This window comes from Sinohyriopsis cumingii, chromosome 4 (genome assembly GCF_028554795.1).
Source record: "Sinohyriopsis cumingii isolate HCF-2022 chromosome 4, ASM2855479v2, whole genome shotgun sequence".
NCBI lineage: Eukaryota > Metazoa > Mollusca > Bivalvia > Unionida > Unionidae > Sinohyriopsis > Sinohyriopsis cumingii.
The window spans coordinates 17,678,200-17,697,486 of record NC_142964.1 but is presented as its reverse complement, the minus strand read 5'-3'; the positions used below and the strand labels follow the sequence as shown (position 1 = coordinate 17,697,486).

The window sequence follows — 19,287 nt, the reverse complement described above, 5'->3', positions numbered from 1 at the left end:
TGAGAGGAAGAAGTCCTTTAACAGTGTTTCTGTTTGGCAATAGTGGCCAAATTTGATGCCAAATTGGCATCATTTGAACAAATTTGAAGGAAGTTTCTGCCAGGATACCTTCTCAAAGTTGGTTCATTTCTGGTTAGAAACAACACCCATATCTGATGATGGATTGATGTAACTTGTATAAAACTGAAAATGCTTCATGCCTGGATGCTCTGTCAAATTTGGTCAAATTCTATTGAGTGGTTTTGGAGAGTCACTTTAACACATTAACCCCTGGTGACGAGTTTACATGGCAGGAGGTAGTAGCCTACTGCCGAGTTCTGTAGCGTCAAGGTCATGTACGATACACTAAAGTGGGTGGTATTACAGAAAGGTAGACAGATGTAGCTCTACAATGATACCAAACAATCTGGAATTTCTAGTTGCACTACAAAATACAGAGGGAAAAACCTCATTTTTTGGACCTCATTTTTTTCTACACAAAATTTGCCCGTGATTGGAATCCAATTTTGTGTCCGGATTTTAGACTTTTTGGTCTCAGATCTAAGGCAGACTGGTATGAACTGCAAACAGACAGATGAACCTTTGCAAAAAGTAGGATAAGATGGGCATTTGGAATAAAGAGTGGTCTCGATACGAAACGAAAATAATGTGTCTGTTAAGCACAAAAAAAATATCCAACTTTTACCCTTCTGCTTATGCGCGAGCCAAATAGCCGATGAAAAACGATGTTTCTAACACAACTAGGCAGTATGTTATTGGAAGATCACCTGGAAGTTGGTGTTTTAGGATGTATTCAGAAATAGCTTTCAAAATATGTCTCCTACTCAAATTTCAGACGAAAACGATAAAAACCTCCAGGGGTTAATGTGTTAAGTGTCTTCTATTTGCAATAATCGCAACCATATATGACTATGGATAGCACTGTTTTGCACTAATTTTATAGGCCAATATGTTTCCATCAAATCTGGTCAAATTCTGCCAAGCAGTTTATAAGAAATCATTCAAAGGATTTTTTTTATTTTGAGTAAAACTGGCCAGATTTGATTGTTGCTCTGAAAGCATAATCTGAATAAATTTGGAAACCTTCATGCCTGGATGCTTTTGGTCAATCTAGTCAAATTATGCTAAAAGGATTTTAAAGCTGTTTCTATTTTTCATAATGGTGGCCATATTAGATGATAGATTGACACCCACTAAACTAATGTAAAAGGCCTTGAACAGAATGTAAAAATGTGCAAACTGGGAAAGCAGTTTTGAGCAAATATTGTAAATAACAACACACAAAAGACAATGGATGACAGACAAAAGACCATAAGATCACTTGTCCCTAAGGCCTGGTGAGCTAAAACTCGACAAAAGGTGACCCAGATGCACACTAGTATGCAATGTACAATATTCTTAATCATGGGTCATACAATGACAATACAAATATCATCTTCATATGGAAGAGAAATAATTCACTTCTGATTCTTTAACTTTAAATCTCACAACTTCATTCAAAATGTGTTCCCTAACTGGCTGATTTGGAATTGGGCAACTGAAAAACCGTTCAAGCTAATTGTGGCAGTAATCAAAACTTACCGCTGCTAAATCATCACTATCTGCACACAGATAGTAGATTTGATAATGCTGTAATGCATTTGTAACCAGCTGGAAGCAATTGGGTCTGGAAAAGAAAAGATTCTGAGTGGTCTGTATGGAAATCACAAAGTATACAATGGAACTTTCAGTAACTCCTTTTTGCCACTGCAAGCACAGCAATATATTTTTTGTTTGCTGTAATTTTTGTAGGTTGTGGTTGTTGTGGGGTTTAACGCCATTTTTCAGCACACGATAGGCTATACATGGCGGCCAGTATTAATGGTGGAGGAAGAACCCGGAAAACCCCGGAAAGAACCACCGACCCACGAGAAGCTACTGGCAAGCTTTCAATTTTTGTAGGTATTGTTATTACTATCATTATGAACATTATCAATACATGTATCACCAAGAATATGCAATGAAAATGAAATTGTGCCAACAATTGTAAATGAGGAACATTCTGTCATCAGGTTTCTCCCATAATTGTTAAAGCTGAAGCTGCATGCACAAAACATGTTGAAGTTATTCACACACCTGACACCTTGAGTGGAATGAAAATCAGGATGCCAAAGGAGAAAAATTGGGATCTGGTGAAAGAAATCAGGATCAGTGTTTGCAACAATAAATTTACAAAACTTTACAAAGGAATTAACTTAAATTATAAATTGAAATATGCAGTTTATTTACATGTGTATATAACATGTATGTTATGTACAGTATACCATGTGCAGGTATGTACATTACAAAAATGGATCACAGGAACTGAACTGAATTCCATTTAAATTAAATAGGGAGCATGGAATGTTGTAACCATCTTAAACATCATACATCCTGAGCAGCAGTGGATTCAAGATCACCATCTATACACCCCAGTAAATTAACATGTAACAAATAATATCAAATGGTATTGATGAGTGTACTCTTTGACATGTGTGTTCTCTCTTTGAGTATACTGTATTTATTCACTTATAAGACAAATCCAGCTACAAACTGCACAGACCCAGATCTGCCATCACATAATGTGCTGGCAGATCAGGATCTTTGTTGTCTGCAGCTTGACTTGACTTATAAGCAAGTACATACAGTACATGTCATACTGCAAAATCCCAAGTATATATTATCAAAACTGCAGACAAACTCTTTTTAGAGATCATCGATTTTAAAAAATGAAAATGAATCATCTTTTTCAATTTATACTTTGTATCTGTGTATCAAGCTATAAAGTTTCAGACAAATATTGGGAATGAACTGTGAAAAAATACCCATTAAGATACACCCTACCCAATAAATGAAAACATTCTGTGCATATCCTAAAATAGGTTATTTTACTAGTGAAATGAAAATGGAATGCAAAATGAATACAGATTAAATAGAGAATGAAATGATACAGAATGAACACAAACAAAACACTGAATACATTTTTCAGCTGAAGAAGAGCTCAAATGTCTGCAGGCAAAGTATTCCAAGTCAAGCTACCTTGAAACTAAATATGTCAGACTTCAAACCAACAACAAAGGACAACTGACATTTTTAAAGGGACTGTCTTTTGTGACACTGTGACCCCCCCCCAAAAAAAAACACGCCCTATAAGCAATTACTTTTCCTAGGGCTCTTTTAGACAGGCAAATATGGGTCTAATTAACAACAGCTAATTTCCTGAAAATCATGCATTAGTTTTTTATTTTGACATGTTTCTCTTGGAATTTTTTTCCACAGTTTACATGGACTGCAACTTTTTGTTGGAAAAAAAAACACACTGTAAGAATTAAAAAATACTAGATGTGCTTCTTCTCATGATAAATTGGATGATTCCTCACCAAGTGTAGGAAATCCTTGCGTCATTATTTACCACTTATGTAATTTAAACCTTCGTATACTTGTACAATCAACACTTACCTTCCAAAGTAGCTGTCATGGACTGGATAGAGATCACTGTAGTTAAGGTCAATAAGACCCTTAGGCTTCGATCGCTGCAGGAGAAAATATTAAACACTGCATGACCAGTGCTCTAGACTCGAATGTAATGAACTGGTTATTTTACTACCTTGTTGAAACTAATTTCCATCTTTAACATTCAACAACATAGTCTGTTGAACACTATAAAAAGCAAACTTGCTGAATGAGTGTAAATCATCAAGACCTTAATACTGCCTATTAAATCAATAAAATGATTGAGTGACCAATACCTATTCAGGGTGTATTGGATTATATGGCCCTAGTGGAGTGTTTGTATGACCATAAAGTACATTATTTCATGAAACTTGTCCTAGTCATACAGTAAACACTAATCTACTGTATCATAGTAAAATGGATTGTGCTTATGGTTGAAGAAATACACTGGACTTATCATTATGCAGTTTTGCTGTTGTTGTGGGGTTTAATGCCATTTTTCAGCACATGATAGGCTATGCATGGTGGCCAGTATTAATGGTATAGGAAGAACCCAGGAAAACCCCGGGAAGAACCACCAACCCACGAGAAGCTACTGGCAAGCTTTGTCACATACCCACATTGGACGAATCCTAGACTCGAACCCATGCAGACAGAGGTGAGATGGCAGTGATCCGTAACACAGAGCGCTTTAGACCACTTGGGGCCCCATGCAGTTTTGCATAATCTGAATGCAGTAAAAAATTCTTCATGTAAATATTTTTAGTCCATTTGTTTGCACAGAATACACAAATAAACAGTTGATTCAGATGTGCAGCCTGAAATGTTCTTATGAAATGGAGGTCCCCCAAATTCCCTATGGGGTTGGGTGGGGTTGTGTGAGGTGGGATGGATGGAGAGGGATGTGGGAATCATGTGGGTTGTTGTTGTTGTTGTTGTTGGGTTTAACGCCATTTTTCAGCACACGATAGGCTATACATGGCGGCCAGTATTAATGGTGGAGGAAGAACCCGGGAAAACCCCGGAAAGAACCACCGACCCACGAGAAGCTACTGGCAAGCTTTCTCACATACCCACATTGGCTGAATCTGAGACTAGAACCGGCGCAGACAGAGGTGAGATGGCAGTGATCCGTAACGGAGAGCACTTTAGACCACTTAGCCCCTCGGGGCCCCAATCATGTGGGTAGGGGATGTGAAGAAAACAATTTTTTGAATGACAACTGGAAGGTGAAAATCAAGCATTTACTGACTTTGTTTCATTCAATGATTGTGTATCACTTTTTTGACAACAAATATAAAAGATATCTGTATAAAAAATTCAGTTTGCTCAGTTGGTAAATATTTTTCTCTGCTTCTTATCAGTTAACTTCAAAAAAAAAATCATTCCTCTTGCATCTGTATAGTCATCAATTTATTTGCTGATGTCAGCCTTTTACTCACAGCAGTGTCAATTCTGTTTGGAAAACTGTATCCCCTCTAACAATGAGCTGTTTGTAATGGCCAAACCACTGCAGTTTGATGAGCTTCTTTATCGAGACAGAAGTACTGCAATTTCAATCAGTCTGAATAAATCAGGGAACAGTCTTCAGGATAGCCAGTTACAACTTGCCACAATTCTTGCATGGTGTTCATATATATTTTTGTCCAATGAAACACATTTTTTATAAGGCTTTGATAACAAGGTGCCAGCTATTTCTGTATCAATACTTTCTGTGCTATCTTCGGTTAGCATCCGAACATCAAACCTTTATTATTTTTTAATCTCATCCTGAAGAGGCAATTTTTCCATTTCCCTCACACTTTCCCATACAAATCAGTTATCTTTTGTTTGGGCATGACTCACTAACATTATGCTTAATAAATTTCCATTGTGGCTGATCAATGGATCAATTTGCTACTCTCTTTAAACAGGCAATTCAATCTGAATCCTTCAATAGTTTCTGAAAAAGTAAATTTTAAAGTAAATTATGTTTCTCAAATACTAACCCAATCACATTACATTAGGAATACTAGCCTGCTACCTCACAAATCCAGGAATACTAAAAATAAAAATCGTCTTCCCCTGACTTTGTTTGCTTACTCTGTCCATTATGGAGCTCTTATTAGCAAATTTCTGATGTGCTGCTTGATATTTATGCTTAGTTTATTTGTATTTCACGCAATTTTAATAGAAGTATGGTTTAATTATTAACTAAGCATTGTGCATAAGTTCATAACAGGGCCATAGGTTTCTGATACAACTTCAAAGCATGAAACTCTACATAACTCTTGTTTTCTTTATGCTATGTATACTCTGTAAGCAGTGTCTGTCTATAATAGTCAGTCTGACAGTGGAAGTATGGGCTTCCATTTTGGCTGATTAGTGATATATTCCCCAACTTCAGGCTGCCCAAAAGGTGCAAGTCTCCCAACATGTCCAAGCATGGCTTTAGGGCCTATAAGTCAGGGCGCATAGGGTTCATGCCAGATCAGTTGGATCCAACTCTTAATATTGCCATACTGTTACCCCATTAAGCCATCACCAGCTGTCCCAGCATGGGGACCTTTTTGTTGATATGGTGCAGCCATATAGTTCATATCTTAGCGATAGATCAGTCTGTCTAGCCACACTGTCTACATCTTATAATTACTATACTGGAGATTTCAATGAGAAATCTGTCCATTCTGCCAGGTTTCTGGTGTGACCGGTACTGGTGGTTGCCAGACCATCTTATATACCACCAGCATCCGGGCCAACCACATGCAGTTTACACTGGATCTACTGCATATTAAAACTGTACTGTCACTGGCCGTCCAACCGTCCCTGGCCATCCAGCCATTCCAACATTGGGATTTTCTCAGTGAATCAGTCTAGCCAACTATGATTTACGAAGATCCTTAGTGACAGATCCATCTGTCCAACGATACTGTTGGTGACATGCACTTTGTATGATGGAGATTTCAGTGAGAAATCTGACTGTCCAGCCAGGGCTTTGGAATGATGTACCGGTTATAGCATAACTGTCTTCTTTTAGTAGGGCTGATTCGCAAGGTAGCAGGCTAATTTTCTTCATGTGATGTGAGTGGGGAATGTATTCGAAGGAGAATGACAATCTCAAACATATAGGTACCTATATTCAAACACTAATTCTAAATATATCCCAAATGACATCATGAACACAAGATAAAAAGACAATGATTGGATGAACTTTTATTTTGAACATAAAAAATCATGTATGGGAATTGCAGGTAATCTGAGTGATCTCTGTCATGTGACTCCTAATCATTTTGTGAGAAAGCCTTTTACTTATCTACATCTGTGCATGATTTCTGACTGAAAACATTTGTTATTGAATGACATGAGAGTGGCAACACTGAGGAAATTGGTAACACTGATTTATGTAACAATATACAACAAGAGTCAATTAAGTTTACAAGTCATACACTGGATAATACTGATTTATAATTCTGTGGAATAATGCTCTTATCAACTTCAGCATGAATATCAAAAGAATTGCTAATCACTAAAAAACACTGCTAACACGCAACAACCTTGAAAATGAGGCTAAACTGCATCTCCATCCCGATCTCAGAGAGTCAGAGATAGAGTTGTAGCAGATGAGAGAGAAAGAACTTCAAGGTGTTTACATGATCCATCATTTCCACACACTTTTAATTAGGACAGGTACCATTTGTTACTATTTTACTACTGCCCACTATAAAATAATCTCACCTTCTCATTTTCAAAAAAGCACAGCTCTCTGTTTGTTCCATTCAAGATGAAGTACAAATACTTCCACTTTTTTGTCTTCTGACCTAACATTAAAAATAAAATGAAACTAATGGTATTAATTTGAAGGTGTTAAGTATCTGAACTGACAGATGATTTCTCTTATTTAAGTTTGTGAATGAGAGAGAGAGAGAGAGATTGAGATCCATAATAGGGACATCAGTTTGTGAATGAGAAAGAGAGAAATCATGAAATCCATTATAGGGACATGAAATGCATAACAGCAGACCTTCCAACCCCAACGAATCTGTCTCAGTAAGGCAGTTGGTTTTTTCCATAAGTTTCACCAGTTTTCAGTAAGGTGTAACAAAATATCATAAACTGCTATTGTAAACCTGGAAAACGTAATTAAAAGCTCAGTTATTCAAAACATGCAGCCACAATAAACATTATCTTCAACTGAAAAGTTTGTAAAGTAGTATAAACTTTATTTACCACTAGTACAGTTGCACAAGCTTTAGTTCCACACACTATTCAGCTCTATGGCTTGTTGCTGTCTCTCAAATTGACATAATTTCTGGAATTTTTTTTTTGCATTTCACATGATGATGGCAATCATATCTCCTGCCACAAGTCATACTCAAAATGGCATGTGATGTCCAATAAATGTAATTGTGTCCCTTCCAGGTTTTATTTACAAGAATCTGAACATTGCTTTCTATTCTTCTGTGTTGATTATCAACACTTTTCAAGAGGCTTATTCTCATTTTTGTTTTAAACCTGCATCACTTGCTGGATGCCCTTTTTAAAAAAAAATTATATAATCAGCAGTTTGATCATGCAGATGCTTCGCATGAACAAATATGTGCAGTTTAAAGTGTCTGAGGAACTGCTGTAAAGTTAGTCTGGTTCCCCGACTTATTTCACTGCTTCCAATATGAAACCCTGATCCAAATCAAGATCGGATGAAGAAATTTTCCGGTTTTTCGGCAATGATCATTTTTTTCATAGTTTTTGCTTTTAAGCCATAAGTCCGTATTTTAAGGGTAATTTTCGTATGACTTAATGGCAAAATTGTAAGGGTTGGCAGGTCTGTAATAGGGACATCAATATTTAACTAATTCGAAGATCATCATTAAAAGGTTGTACCTGATGCATTGGCACTCAGACATGATACATGTTATACTGTCAGGATATTTAGGTGTCCAAGCACAATGAAGCTCCACAAGACAAAGTCTATTAATGAAAAATATTCTATCCTGAGTTTTCATACATTGTTTTAAATTTCCTTGTCAAAGATTATGGAAGACCTGGGCATGTGGGTATATGTACAGAGGATTGATACATTGTTTCAAATTTCCTTGTTCAAGATTATGGAAGACTGGGGCATTTGGGTATATGTACAGGGAAACCCTGCTACAACACAATTATATCATAAATTCAGATATACCACTGTTGCATCAAGTGCCCAATTCTTTGTCTTAGATGTCTCTTATTCCATGAAAATACTCAATACATCAGCAAAGCTGACAAATGGATAAATATAATTCAGTTAAGTTTCAGAAACCTGTAACTTACAGCTCACACTTAATTTTCTTAGATGCCAATGATTAATTTTCATCATTCATGGGGCTATCTGTTATATAAATTGGCAGCAAAATTATTACTGTATGTCTGACTGGCATTTGTTTATTCCCCCATTCACCCTGTCCAACGTGTAGACACATCCATACATAATTTTTTATAATTCCTGCTACATTGTGGTTGATTATATAACAAAGTCAACAGTTAAAGACCCCAAGAACAGCATCATAGCTGGGTTCCACTGTACACTGAGATGGGTCTGTGCAATACCTATGAAGGGAGGAATAAACATAGCCATTGTCTTGTTGTGCCATACCACAAGCTGTTCTGTCTCATGTATTAGTTGCCCGAGTGGTTCTATAATAAAACATTTGGGTATTTATTACAGAATTCATTAAAATTATGTAGGATTATATTTGAAAATTCAACTCCATTTACAAGTAACAAAAATGTAGCAAATATAAATCAAACTATCAGTACGCAAGTCTGAATGAATGCATAAACATCTTTGTTTTCCTCGTTTTTTTATACAATTCCATCTTAACAAATTCACTGGCTTTGTTGGAAAGTGGTATATATGTGTTTGCAAATAATGATGCCAGAAAATGAAATAATCGATATAAAATACAAGTAAAGCAATCACACCATCTGTTTTACCTTCTTAAGTTACCTTAACAAAAAGTATTAGTATGCAAATCTGAATGAATGCATAAACAATGTTTTTGTTTTCCTTGTTTCTTATACAATTCCATCTTAACAAATTCAATGGGTTTGTTGGAGAGTGATATATGTGTTTGCAAATAATGATGCAAATAATCGATATAAAATACAAGTAATGCAAATAATCGATATAAAATACAAGTAATGCAAGCATACCATGTTTTACCTTCTTAAATTACATTAACAAAACTTAATCTTAAGAAATCTGGCTTTCAACATTTATGGTCAAATGTTGCAAGTAATTGGTGGAATTTGTAACCTTTTGCTTCCCAAATGTGAAATAAATGCATAGTTAATGCTTTTTCACAAGTCAGAGAGACAGAGAAACATAAGAAAGAGTAAGCAAAAGAGAAGGTGGATGAAAATTGTTGACTCAGATGTAGAGTTTACTGTTTACTTTTTTTATGAAGATATCCTGTCATCTCAATCTTGTCCGACCTCCCCATCAAGCGACTAGGCCCAGTGCTCTGCCTAATTGATGCATAGATATCTTCCACTGAACTTATATGGTCCAACCTGGGAAACTTCAACTTCTCATCTGGCACATCTACGTCCTGTTGGGTAAAGAGTGGTCTACAATTTTACTACATTCTATTATTTTAATATAAAAATGTCAAATTTTCTCAGAAAATGTCAAAAAATAAACTTGAAAGGCCTTGATATAACATTTCATGTTAAATTTTGGTTTTAATCCATTAGTTCCTTTGGAAATTAAATGTACAATGGACACTATTACGTCACACAAAATGACAAGATCTGATGAATGGACATGGAGGGGCAGTATATTGAAACCTATAGAGAATTAGGCCTATAAAAAAATGCAATAAACCACTTGCATCAAGTGAGGAAAAAAGAAAATGTACTCAAGGTTCTGAACTGACATGGGGAAAAGATATGATCCTGGTCGCAGGCCATGAAATGATACATGCATTTTGATGAGTCCCATGAAGGGACAAAGCTCTACTGAGTAAAAAGAATTCCCAGGATTCCAAGACCAGCAGTTTCTATTTTTTAACTGCTAGGTATTGATAATTGTCAGAAACTACAATATACCAAATTTGGTAACTAATCTATTATCTTATGTTTGAGCTGAAGCTTTCACAAGATAGCTGTAAGCACAGTGCATAATTCTTTAACATGGCCTTTGACCTTGAAGCAGATCATGGAGAGAAGATCATTGAATTTCTCAATGTTAAAATATAACCACATGCCTATTTTTGTGAAATGTATAGTACTATCTTTTGGAAACAGAAAATGAAGTTATTGAATTTGTATTATACAAGATATTCTTCAGATATATCCAGAATGGGTTGGATGACAAAATGACAAAATACTTATTTGTGTTCTCATGCTTATATGTCAGTACAGCCATTAAGTCAAGAATTGACCGTACAATCAATTTTCAAGTGCTGACTACCAACTTGTTCATTAGCATGCAGCTAAAATACAAGTCTGGTAAAAAATCAGTTTTACAAGTCAATGTATGCATAATCTTAATAAAGTATAAAAAAAAGACAAGCAATGATGTCTGAATTGACTACAAAGCCAATTAAGTCTGGTTTTCAAAACTCCTTCACAAAAGTAGAAATACACTGGGATCAGACATGCACCCTTTTCATTCAGAATCAACTTAAAAATTCCAAGTGTTTCCATGAAAACCGCATGTCAAGGCAACCAGTAATGCATGAGGAATAGTGGCAAGACTTTCAAGATGGCTGCTCTTGTACCACGCTGGATGAACACCATTTTGATTAGAACTAAATACACACTGCAGCTGTGTTTTAGTGAAAAATTTGTGCTGATACGACCATGCATTCTGGAGTATGATAAGGTTTTCATGATGGTCATCAATTAGCACCATTTACATTTGAGATCAATTAGATATCGTAAGAAGTCTTTGGTGAAAACCCCATGTCGATATGACCAACCATTCAGCAATAATAGCAATGAAATACTTGTGCTGACATTTGTATGATGGACAACAAGACACTGCATAAGCTCTTTTGGTCTTTGATGAGTAGCGCTAAAAGTGGAACAAAACAAGAATGCATTTGAAAACTGATTCTTTTCAGGCAGCTAATACATTTAGACAGACAAAAGCCCTTTCATGTGATAAATCAGATTCCTTAAAATGATTGACAATTTTTCACCCTTAACAAGTCATAACTTTATTCTTATCAAGGCTGACATAAAACCAACCACCACTGATTGGATCACATGATCACCAATGGCTGTATTCATACGATCTTTATTTGAATGAAACAAAATAAGCAATAAAGTTTGATGACAAATACTTGAGTATATCTTTACACTTACTGCATTTGCATTTATATGCAAACCTGTAGTAAATTAAATGGTGTCTTTCACTTTTATGTATTTCCTATTTCATTCAAGCACACTTTTCATTAGACAAGATACAAAAGCTACAGTTCTCTCCCTTTATCATTTAACAATGGAAAACTGGACTTCAGTAAATTATTTCCATTTATTTCAAATGTGCAAAAACGTAAGGAAACAATGAATTAAGGTGATAATGTATTTCCATTTCATTTTAAATGTGCAAAAACATAAAGAAACAATGGCTGAAGATGACAACTGCATAAGCTGAACAAGTTCTGAAATCATAAATGAACAACAGTGAGATGACATGAAATGCAGATGAAATGAAATCTAAAGGGATCACAAATGTTAATGGGATCAAGTGGGATCATAAATGTTAATGGAATCAAAAGGGATCACAAACACGATTGGAAACTTAAAGGGATCACAAATATTAATGGAATCAAAAGGGATCACAAAGGCGAATGAAATCTAATGGATTCATATATGTGAATGGAACCTAAAGGGATCACAAATGTGAGTGAAATTTAATGGGATCACAAATGTAAATGGAACCTAATGGGATCACAAATGTGAGTGAAATCTAATGGGATCACAAATGTAAATGGAATCTAAAGGGATCACAAATGTGAGTGAAATCTAATGGGATCACAAATATAAGTGGAATCTAAAGGGATCACAAAGGTGAATGAAATCTAATGGAATCAAAAATGTGAATGGAATCTAAAGGGATCACAAATGTGAATGGAACTTAAAGGGATCACAAATGTGAGTGGAATATAAAGGATCACAAATGTGAGTGGAATCCAAAGGATCACACACATTAATGGAATCTAAAGGATCAAAAATGTTAATGGAATTTAAAGGATCACAAATTGAATGACATCTAAAGGGATCACAAATACAAACAAAACACGAAAGGAATGCAACGAGAAAACAAATGGAATGAAATGGCAGATTTTGAGCAAAATGTGGCCTTTAAAAGTAATCTGTGCATGTTCAGCATTTACTGTACACCTGGTTAATATATGTCTGACAAACTTTTTTAATATTAGTATGTGTATGCAGATGCAGAAAATCAAACCCACACAGAAAATGTATTCCTTACCCTGTTGACAGATGTTTTTAGGGTATATCCCTCAACAATCTCCTCTGTTCTGTACCTCCTGATTATTGCATCCAAACTGGAAAACAAATGGTTTAGAGTAAAATAGGTTTCTTTTATAATAATTATTTGACTGGTGTTGTAGTGGATATTCTCATTATTGGAGGGCTGTATCTGTGTTGTGGATGTTTACCCTAATTTATTATGACTGGCTACTGGAGGGCTGAGGTTGTGTTGCAGTGGATGTTGTCATCAATATATTATGACTGGCTATGGGAGGGCTGTAGCTGTGTTGTGGATGTTTACCCTAATGTAATATGATTGGCTACTGGCAGGCTGTATTTGTGTTGTGGATGTTTACCCTAATGTAATATGATTGGCTACTGGCAGGCTGTATTTGTGTTGGGGATGTTTACCCTAATGTATTATGATTGGCTAATGGCAGGCTGTATTTGTGTTGGGGATGTTTACTCTAATGTATTATGACTGGCCATGGGAGGGCTAATTATTGTAAGAAGGCAAACTTTACCAAATTATGATCTTCCAAAAATACTTACCTGATCACATTTATGTTAGGCAACAAAGATCTACTACCTCCCAAATCCAGCCCTCCTAAAAAGATGAAAATTATCTTTTCCACATGTGATTGATCAATGGCTGTAACTCTTACCCATTACCTCCTCATTCTGCAGCCAGCGAGCATTAGTTCTAACGTATGCAATATGTCAGCTAGGATTCTTGCACTTGTGGGCAGGTTGGAAGGGTTTTAAAGTAATGTGATTGGGTAAGTATCCTTGGATACCTTTCTTGATCACATTAATGCCAGAAGAACTAATTGGAATGCTGGACATCCAACCTGTAACCTGGGCACCTTTCAAGTGGAGAAAGGTTGGATAACTTGTATTAAAGATGCAACTCTCTCCAAACTCAACAACAGCACAAGCAATGGTTACATGATCCTTGGCCACTGTGTGCATGTGTGTGTGTCTAGGATGGACAAATGTACTTACATATATATGAGGCCAAGAAGAAATTAATCGACTATTCTTATTGATTAAGATTTTCTGTATGGATTCTCAGAAAGCATTAATACTGTCCATATGTAGGTTGTACTGACATTAACTGGAACTTATGGTCATCCTTGCTACTGCCACTGGACATAACCAATTCAAACATTAACTGGGTCTGACGGTCATCTCTGCAATAAACACTAGACATAACCAATTCAAATCTTGTCTCTGCAGAACTAGATCCTGGAGATTAAATCTTGAGAAAACTGAATGCATATGCCAGGTAACAGCTTCTCTTGTATCTCAGATTGAAATGTTACGTTTGAAAGTCACAGAGATAACTCTGATATTAAGAGTTGAGATTTCCTGAGTCAACTCTGTTCTTGTGAGGCTTTATTATATACTGAATATATTATCCCATACAACCTCTAGAGAGGTAAAAATTTAATTACTAATGTAAGTAGCAAAAGGTATAATCTGAGCATAAAATGTGCAATCTATATATTACATGCCATAATTACATGAAACTGTATAAAAAAATGTACATTTACGTTTGCAACTAACATGGATCTATAACTGATTAAAATTCGCATCACATATGGAAAGATCCATGTGGATTAGTATAAAGACACAAAACATACTGACAAAATATTAATATACATCATTTACTTTAACTAGTCTATATGTCTAACTTTTGCTGAATTATCGTAAAAAAATATGTCCACAAATTCTTAAATGAGCATGGCAATGTGCTCAATCTGACTGCATCAAAATATGACAAATCTGTGAGAAGTTTTTAGACCAAAGAAACCCATCTGTTTTCTTGCAAATGTGTCATACACAGTTGTTATAAACAGAAAATAAGGAAAGTACATAGAGCTATAGGACTGGTAAATGTACTTTTATGCTATTCTTATGCAGCAGTCTTTTTTATTTAGAATATTCTCAAACTTATACAATGTGTGGAACTAAAGAGGTGATAATAAAAAGAATCAGCAACATTTTATTGCTTTTTTAAAACCTTTTTTTAAGGTACCAAAAAGCATAATCCATATACAAGCAAGTGTAAAGCACAATTAGGTTAAACAAAGTGTAAAAACCCAAACGCAAATTGATTGGCATGCATGTACACTTCTGCCATGATGAAAGGCTTCAAGGGTTATATTCTCTTTTCAAGTCGTAATAAAAAGAGACACTTTCAAGTTCTACACTTCAAGTGATTCCTGAAAGCACAAAGAGTCTTGTCTGATTGCCTATCACAGACAGAGGGCATACAACAATTGTCTGATTGCCTATCAGAGACAGAGGGCATAAAACAAAACAATTTTCTGGTTGCCTATCACAGACAGGGCATAAAACAATTTTCTGATTGCCTATCACAGACAGAGGGCATACAACAATTTTCTGATTGCCTATCACAGACAGAGGGCATGCAACAATTTTCTGATTGCCTATCACAGACAGAGGGCATGCAACAATTTTCTGATTGCCTATCACAGACAGAGGGCATGCAACAATTTTCTGATTACTCAGTGAAGGCATCTTATCAATATTCCTTCTGCCATCAGCTCAATTCGCAAATATCTTTCAGTTGATGCCACTAAAACACTTGTGTGTTCATTAGTACTTTCAAGACTGGACTACTGCAACTCAATTCTGTCTGGTTCATCTCATTATCTGCTCCAGAAACTTCAGAAAGTTCAAAACACAGCTGCTCGGATCATACTTAGAGTACCACGATCAGAGCACACCTCCCCGCTGCTCTGTACCATTCACTGGCTATCCATTCGACCCAGAATCAAACACAAAATTTGTTCTCTGTGCTACGTTTCACTGTTGGACTCTAGTCCAACATACCTATCCGACCTCACCCATGTGTACACACCAGCAAGATACTTACGCTCCTCTTCTGACAATCATATACTCATTATTATCACTATGAAAACAAAGTCATACGGAGAGCATTCTTTTGCATACCAGGGCCCAGCAACGTGGAATGAATTGCCCACTGAACTTAGACACAAAGATGCAGTGATCACATTCAAGAGTACTCTCAAAACTCACTTATTTTGACTGCAAGAACAAACTTAAAGACCTAATAATGTTTCCTACCTTAAATATTCTCAGCATGTTTTTTTTAATGCTTTCTAATTTCATGGTGTTTGTTTTTGTAATCATATCATATTTTTTATGTTATAGGTGTTGTCTAATGTTGCTTCTAAAGATTAGGATCTATACAAAGTCCTCATTATTATTATTATTATTATTATTTTTGGCTACATTATTAGGACCATGGTACCATCTGATCTGAACTGAACATAGTTTAGATAAATTGTGAGGGCATGTAATTAGTTCATCCTGCGTGCTATCAGAGAACATGTTTTGTATGTTAGTTACTTCAGTGGGGTTCTAGCCAAAGGCTCGAATATATCTAAAAAGTGCCATGTGAAAATTCAAGAAAGGTTGCACTTTGGAAACAGAGTTGGGATTTTGGCCTGTTTAAGTCAAAGTTCACAGTAGATCTAAAAGATCCTTATTATCACCAATATTCCTTCTGCCATGATGCCTGTAAGTGTTGGATATCCTAAAGCAGTAATCTTTGAAGGTAATTGAGGCCAACCTTTTCTCCTCCAACAGAAACAGAAAAAGGTCCACCAGCTGTACGATTGAAGTGCTCAAGGCAGTGATGTTCTTGACATAGTACCATCTCTGAAAATATGCCACTTTCCATTATAAACCTTAAAAGTGGATGGCTTTCTTGTTCGTGAGATTCTCTCTACAACTGAAGGTTAAAATTCTTTCTTCTGCAAGGCAACCCAGACAAGAGCCCGGTGCAAAAAAAGTGCGTCTGGAAAGGAACTGAATACCTATGACTGTCGCTTGCCTGACGGGCAGAACTATAATTAAAATGAGTGGACTGCTGACCCATGATCTGTCCCATCTGTTATGGGATATGTATTGGTTTAGGTGACGTTTGTTAATAATTGGCCTGAGCTTGGTATTGGCTATTCATACAAAAAAGAGACTGGACTTGTCAGTCAATTAGCCTCAGATATCCTGCTACATAATTTCATCCTCCAACAAATCTGATGGTGTGTCCATCATCAGCAGAGAGGATAAAAAAGAAGGGTGGTGGTTTGGATAAATGAAATCCAAAGCCCCTCTAAATTGATCTGGATCACCTAATCATCTGCAGAAATAGAGCAATCAACCAACAGTGGAAATGCAGGAGTCAGGCACCCACCAGTACGCTGTCTGTGAGCAAGTGTGATCAACAGAGGGTGTTAGAAGGCTTGGGGAACAAGACACTGTGTCTCTTGTCCCCTCTATCTGGCAACCTCCTAAACTAAGTGAGTTGTTGCCTCCAGGCATTTGAATGAGATTAAAACTGATTCTGTGATTGGATAGTAAACAGTCCCTTATCTCTCTGTCTCCAATCATCTCTCCTTAGAGGTTGAGGTCAACTGGGCTTTTATGACTGTGAAGGCTGAATGGCAAGTTGGAGTGCAGTTATTGAACTCCTATTCTCACCACTTCCTAAATTTTGCCTCCAAACAGCAATAGCGACCCAAATGGTGTTATCCCAAGAGTCAGGGCATGATGTGGCTTAAGTCATGACAATAAAGGTATGCATCTTGTCACATCAAATTCAAGTTAGTAGAGACAATCAAATGATGAGCTGTTCTTTGTAATCTGAGCTTTTGACTCCCAGGCACTATCATTGCCTGATTTTTTTGGCAAACTGAAAAATAGCTAATAATGCAATCCAACATGGATGATGTGGCTTTGATGTTATGTATCAGTTTCGAAAGCAGCAATATTCAAAGTAGTTCCTAATACACTATTGGGAACATGTGTGCAATATCATTAAATATTGCACAATTCTGACATGTAAAGTAAAAGGAGATAAAAATGGGCATATAAAAATAAAGGTGTCTGAATGAATCCTATTTCAACAAGATGAAAAAGTCTCTGGTAACTGACTCTCTCTGAACTAGGCATTCAAAATGCTCAGATCATGTATCTTATTGAGCAGATGGTCTCCAGTTTCTTTAATTTCTGAAGACAGCAAAGGAAGATGGAAGGAGGAATGTTCTGATCTTGTAGACCTGACTGGCCACAAGGGCTGGAGGGATTCAGAATCCAGCAACACCTGATATATTTTTTCCACCACAGCCTTAAATCTAAGCTCAGTTTTTTTAATTCTTGCATCTGAAGTCTTCAAGTTTATCATCACACTCACTGTGTAGGTAATCCTCAGTAGACATGGAAGAGATATTACCGTCATACCATGTCAAAAGTGTGGGGAAACAGATGGATCAGTAAGATCCCCAAACGTGTGGGGAAACAGATGGACCAGTAAGATGCCCAAATGTGTGGGGAAACAGATAGACCAGTAAGATCCCCAAATGTGTGGGGAAACAGATGGATCAGTAAGATCCATGGCCATATATCCTATATGTGGGACAAGTTGTTGAAGTGACTGATCTATCGTTATGGAGCACTAGGTACAGTTATCTAGATGGCTGGACTAGCTGGTCAGCTGCCATGACAGCACTGTATGGCATTATAGTAAACAAATCTCATGCACCCGGATTAACTGACCCAAATGCCATGCTTGGACTACACCCATTGAACTGCCTACAAATGAGGACATTCCTGTTAAACTCCAAAGTATCCAAAGAGTTACGAGACAGATGCATGGCATAAATTGTTCCAATTTCAATAACTACAATGCTGCCTCCTGCACTATTCAATGCATCTGCAGCTCAAACAAATGAGAGGATCGTAAAACCATAGCCCCTTGCTCCTCCAATTTGGTTCAAGTAATACTTCCATCCAGTATTATACATCCCATTTTCAGTGGGTGACCCAAGGAGCATCCCCTGCTAAACTTGCAACTGATTCCATCCTGGGATTGATGCTCAATATAACAGACTGCTCTGTGCATGACTATAAATGTTTCTCTCTCTTGTTAATGCTTCTATGTTACGACTGGATCAGACATCTGCTTCTCAAAGAGCACAGACACTCAATCTTACAGATGATGTACATTTGGTACATTTCATATGGTTTAACTGAAAGGACCAGAATAACGAAAACAATTAAATTAACCAGTCAGATGTGTAAAGAAGTGGCAAGAAGTGGCAAAAACAACACAAATTACAAACAAGCAGACACAGTACGAAAACGTAACAACATATGTCAGTGACACTGTATTGAAGCATAGGATCTGAATAAGTTAAGTCCATGACAGCAATAAAACAGCTAAATTAAATAAAAAAGATTATTATCCTGAGTAGAATCCTGACAATACACTAGATTGCAAAATTTCTGGACAAATGG

General features: G+C 36.5%; 1 protein-coding gene across 2 annotated transcripts in view; it reads right to left on the bottom strand.

Annotated features, from left to right (window-relative positions):
- The window catches only part of LOC149800698 (ras GTPase-activating protein 1-like), a 120,416-nt gene that overhangs the window by 61,793 nt on the left and 39,336 nt on the right, over positions 1 to 19,287 (bottom strand). The window contains exons 8-13 of one of the 2 annotated variants that reach the window (XM_089954732.1): positions 12,935 to 13,010; positions 9,884 to 10,040; positions 9,037 to 9,123; positions 7,186 to 7,268; positions 3,478 to 3,551; positions 1,582 to 1,666 (exon numbers count right to left, since the gene is read on the bottom strand). In XM_089954732.1, coding sequence (XP_089810858.1) covers positions 1,582 to 1,666; positions 3,478 to 3,551; positions 7,186 to 7,268; positions 9,037 to 9,123; positions 9,884 to 10,040; positions 12,935 to 13,010 — 562 coding nt within the window. The remainder of the gene's footprint in view (positions 1 to 1,581; positions 1,667 to 3,477; positions 3,552 to 7,185; positions 7,269 to 9,036; positions 9,124 to 9,883; positions 10,041 to 12,934; positions 13,011 to 19,287) is intronic. The other variant, XM_089954733.1, reaches the window with a different exon arrangement.